The sequence below is a fragment of the Cibotium barometz genome, chromosome 43 (genome assembly GCF_041138505.1).
Source record: "Cibotium barometz isolate CiBa-2024 chromosome 43, ASM4113850v1, whole genome shotgun sequence".
Classification (NCBI taxonomy): domain Eukaryota; kingdom Viridiplantae; phylum Streptophyta; class Polypodiopsida; order Cyatheales; family Cibotiaceae; genus Cibotium; species Cibotium barometz.
In genome coordinates this window covers 36,909,929-36,913,843 of record NC_141088.1, presented here as the reverse complement: position 1 = coordinate 36,913,843, position 3,915 = coordinate 36,909,929, and the positions used below count along the sequence as shown (strand labels likewise).

At 48.0% G+C, this 3,915-nt stretch overlaps 1 protein-coding gene across 1 annotated transcript; it reads right to left on the bottom strand.

The window, feature by feature from the left end:
• Nucleotides 1-937: 937 nt before the first annotated feature.
• LOC147613882 (histidine decarboxylase-like) lies at nt 938-3,323 on the bottom strand. Its single transcript, XM_086781868.1, has 2 exons — nt 2,798-3,323; nt 938-2,607 (listed from the first exon to the last, which is right to left on the bottom strand). Exons 1-2 carry the CDS (start codon nt 3,167-3,169, stop codon nt 1,120-1,122), a joined length of 1,860 nt encoding a protein of 619 aa, XP_086637994.1. The 5' UTR covers nt 3,170-3,323; the 3' UTR covers nt 938-1,119.
• Between the last annotated feature and the right edge of the window lie 592 nt (nt 3,324-3,915).

Sequence of the window (3,915 nt, the reverse complement as noted above, 5' to 3'; positions counted from 1 at the left end):
ACCTAAGCAAATTTACATATGAGTTTCATGCTAGGTGTAATTTTGATTTACCTATATTAGCACATGTCAATGTAATTGAGAAGAACCTAACATCGAGAGCTCGGAGAGGTCGAACTCAACAAGATTATTAAAATTTAATAATACATGTGGTGGACACTGGCAATGCGTGCAACATAATAAGGTGAATGCATGCTTACTGACATGTCAAGCTAAAAAAAAGTTAATAACTACTAGTGTGCATGGACTATAGAGTCCTGTGTGGGATTCAGTGTAAAAAATAAAGTTTTTTTTCTAGCCAGTGAAAAAAAGAACAACCTTCAAACTCAACCGGTTTTCATTGAAAAAATGCATTAGTTAATGGGTTTTACAACTAAAACCTAAAAATTTAAAATTTTTTAATTCAGGCGATACAAAATTACGACTATTTTTTCTCCATTTGAGTCGGTAAAATTACACTAAAGGACGGTTCTTTTCTAGCATTGGTCGGATTAAGCACATGCTAATAAAAGTAAAGGATGCTTGCATTTAGAGACTTTAAAGTTTACAGGAATTTGCATTTACTAAAAACCAAAAACATGTATAACTAATAATTTTAATGGTAGGATCAGGCTTGATTGTTGACAAGCACTCTCATAAATTGAGAGGTTTGATAAAATATAGCAAGTTTTTTTTTGGTATTTTAGTATTAATTGTTATGGGCATTTTAAATTTTTGTAAGTATTTTACAACAACCGAAATGTTAAAAATGGGCATGATGCAGCTATGGGTGGGTTAACATCCTATTGTGAGTGTCTTTTGACAAACTCTAAATAAGAACACGCCAAATTTTCTACTTGCAAACATATCAATTATATGTAGCCAAGAAGTATTAAATTTCAAAAACTCCCAAATCTTCTCTTTGTAAACTGTCATTAGTGATAACGTTAATGTCAACACATTTTCAAAATATGACATATTTACTTATATGAAAAACATAGATTAGATTGCTTGATGATTCTTGACCATGAGGAGCTTCGACTGAACAAGAAAACCCCCTCCTCACTAGGAATGAGCGGAAAAAAAAAGGGAGTAAAAACTCCTACTTGGCTACAAGCCTTATTCAAAAGGTGCATGCTATTTCTACCCGTGGAAACCGCGGCCGTGGGTGGGCACCAGCGAGAGCCTGTGGGTATCCGGGGCTTCGAGGCGTGGAAACACCTTGCGCATGAAGGAGGCGGGGACGTCCACATCATCCTCCACAAATGCGCCCTCCTGACTGAGGTCCTCAATGAGGGCCTCCACGAGCTCAGGAGTCACATGCTCCATCATGAACACATGGGAGTACAGTCGATTTCCAAGGGTCTCATTGGAGAGGGAGTATTTCTGGCAGAGTGATGAGTTCGCCTGCTTGAAGCGCACGGTGAGTGACAGGGGCGTGCGTGCCACATAGATGTCCTGGTGGAGGATGTTCTCTCCCAGGTGGCGAAGGCGTCTCTCAGTCAGTACCGCCATGGCCTCCAGGTGGAGGGCCTTCTTAAGCTCGTCCCGAAATGAGTTGCGGGCGAGGTAGTCCCACAGGAGCATAGGAGAGAGGCCGTTGCGCGAGCCAGCGAAGGTGGTGTCTGGGGTGCCGAGGTACTCCGGGTTGTCTGGTGGCATCATCTGGTACTTGGTTTTGGTCATGTACAGGCCACAGGGGACGGGCACCCCTATCCACTTGTGGCCGCTCATAGCGATGGACTGGACCATCGGCAGGCGGAAGTCGAAGTTAGGGCCGCGCTCTTTGACCAGGCCGGCGTCATAGGCCATCTCGATGAAGGGCATGTAGGCGGCGCCCAGCGCACCGTCGACGTGGAACCAGTACCCGGTTCGTACGTCGAAGTTGTTTTCGTCGTTGTCGTCGTAGTAGACCTTGCGTTCCAGGAGAGAGTTCTGCCGGAGGATGGGCTCGAGCTTCTTGCATGCATCCTCTACGTTGTCGTAGGCGCCCTTGAAGGTCGTGCCGTAGTTGAAGCACACCATGATGGGGTAGCCTCGGGACGCGAAGAAGTCAACTAAAAGGGCCAGGGCCTCGATATCTATGGCGCCGCTGTCAAGCGAAGGCACCTCCGCCGGCCACCCGTTCCCTTTCCACTCCTCCAGCGGGCATTCCTCCATATACAGCTCTCTGCCCACTTCGTAGAACGTCCGAATGCCCAGCATGGTCATGGCCTTGGTCAGAGAGTAGTGTGTATCCTCGGAATAGAAGGCGATGGGCGTGTAGGCGTTGGGTTTGCTTTCAGGCGTGGGAGCTTGATGATACATCATCCTTGGCAGGCCCGGTTTACTGTCCTGGTCTATCTCCACAACAGTGGCTTTTCCCCTTCTCACCAGCTTCCGCCTTGCCTGTTGCTCGCTCCACAATATCTTCTTGCCGCTCAAATAGTCTCTGGCGTTCCACATGCCGTAGAGGTTACCCTCTGTGGAACCCATTGTGAGCGAGAAACCCCAGTAGGATTCCTTGTCGGTGCTGTCGTGAGGCCAGCGAGCGTTCCAGAGCGAGGCGTAATAGTCTAGAACGGCACGCTCCATGAACTTGCTGTTGATGGTGAAATTACCCGTGGTGAAGGGGTCGCCGATATTGTTCACCTGCATGCATTCAACCGCCACCATTCGCAAGCCATAACTACGTTTGCTCGTAGACGGAAGAGAGATTAGTAAGTCATAATTAGCAGCTTGACTGCATAGTACTTACATGAGTGTCTAAGTAGCTGCTGAAATCGTAGACGGAAGAGAGATTAGTAAGTCATAATTAGCAGCTTGACTGTATAGTACTTACATGAGTGTCTAAGTAGCTGCTGAAATCGCCAGAGTAGCTGAGTGCCTGGTTGCACTGGTAACCCAGGAAGCGTGACTTCTGCTCTGCGTGGTAGCGTTTTGCCTCGCCGATGGCGTATTCGCGCTCTTCCTCAGACAGTCCGGAAGCGGCTAGCCGGAACGTGTTGTAAGTATTGGGGAGGCCATCCACTTGTGGATACACTTGCGATGGATCTTGGACGGGTAGGGACACCTTCGCGAATGCCTTGGCGGCTCGCTTGATCTGGTCGACGGTGGGGGGCTTTGCCCGGCTGCCCACAGGCAGAGCTTCCCCTCCCGCTTTCCTCTTGGAAGGCAGGACCGCATGTTGATCATGGTTAAGCTCAGAAGACATTTTGGAGAGAGGAAGTGGACTAGCACTACGAATGCGGCCTTGGCTGAATTTGCTGCGCGATCATCCATATCCACAGCTCTATTTATAGCTAGCGTGCTAGAGCTCAGCTAGTAGCCTAGCACCAGCTCGCTCTCTGTCATCCCACGCACTCCCTGACGTCGCCTACAAACTGGTCGATTTCGAGCACAGGTCACGACTATTTTGGACCACTATGGTCGATTTCGACAACATCACGAATAATTGAGTACGGGAACGTCGGGATTCGGGAAGACTCACGCGAATCAGATTCCCGTGAGTGACGGGATGCTCGCTCATGAACGATACATTAACCCAAATACGCAACGATAATGGCAAAAGTTGTTCACAGGTAAACGACGAGCAACACATTCAATGTCTGAAATGCCAGGGCCCAGCAGAAGCAAAAGTTGTTCACACGCTATGTCAGTGAAGCGCCAGCAGTGGATAAACGACGAGCTAACACATTTGTCATCCTGTGGTCCTACTGCATGATGATCCAGAGTACGGGAATCGGGCCTCATGAGTGAGGCTCTCGTCACATCCCTGTGTTATCCAGTAATATCCCCTGTGTGACTCCTGACGAGAGCCTTGTGTTATCCAGTAGTATCCCCGACTCCCGTTCGTCTCGTACTCAAGCACACTAAAATCTTCATCATGTGATCGAAATCGTCTGTACTGTAGTGGTCCAAATATCCGTCACGAAATTTTTAGTGGTTGGGAATCGGATG

Coding starts and splice junctions, on each gene's coding strand:
- LOC147613882 (XM_086781868.1), bottom strand. CDS start 3,169: ATGTCTTCTGAGCTTAACCATGATCAACATGCGGTCCTGCCTTCCAAG. Junction 2,608..2,797: donor GCAGCTACTTAGACACTCAT/GTAAGTACTATA, acceptor GAATGCATGCAG/GTGAACAATATCGGCGACCC.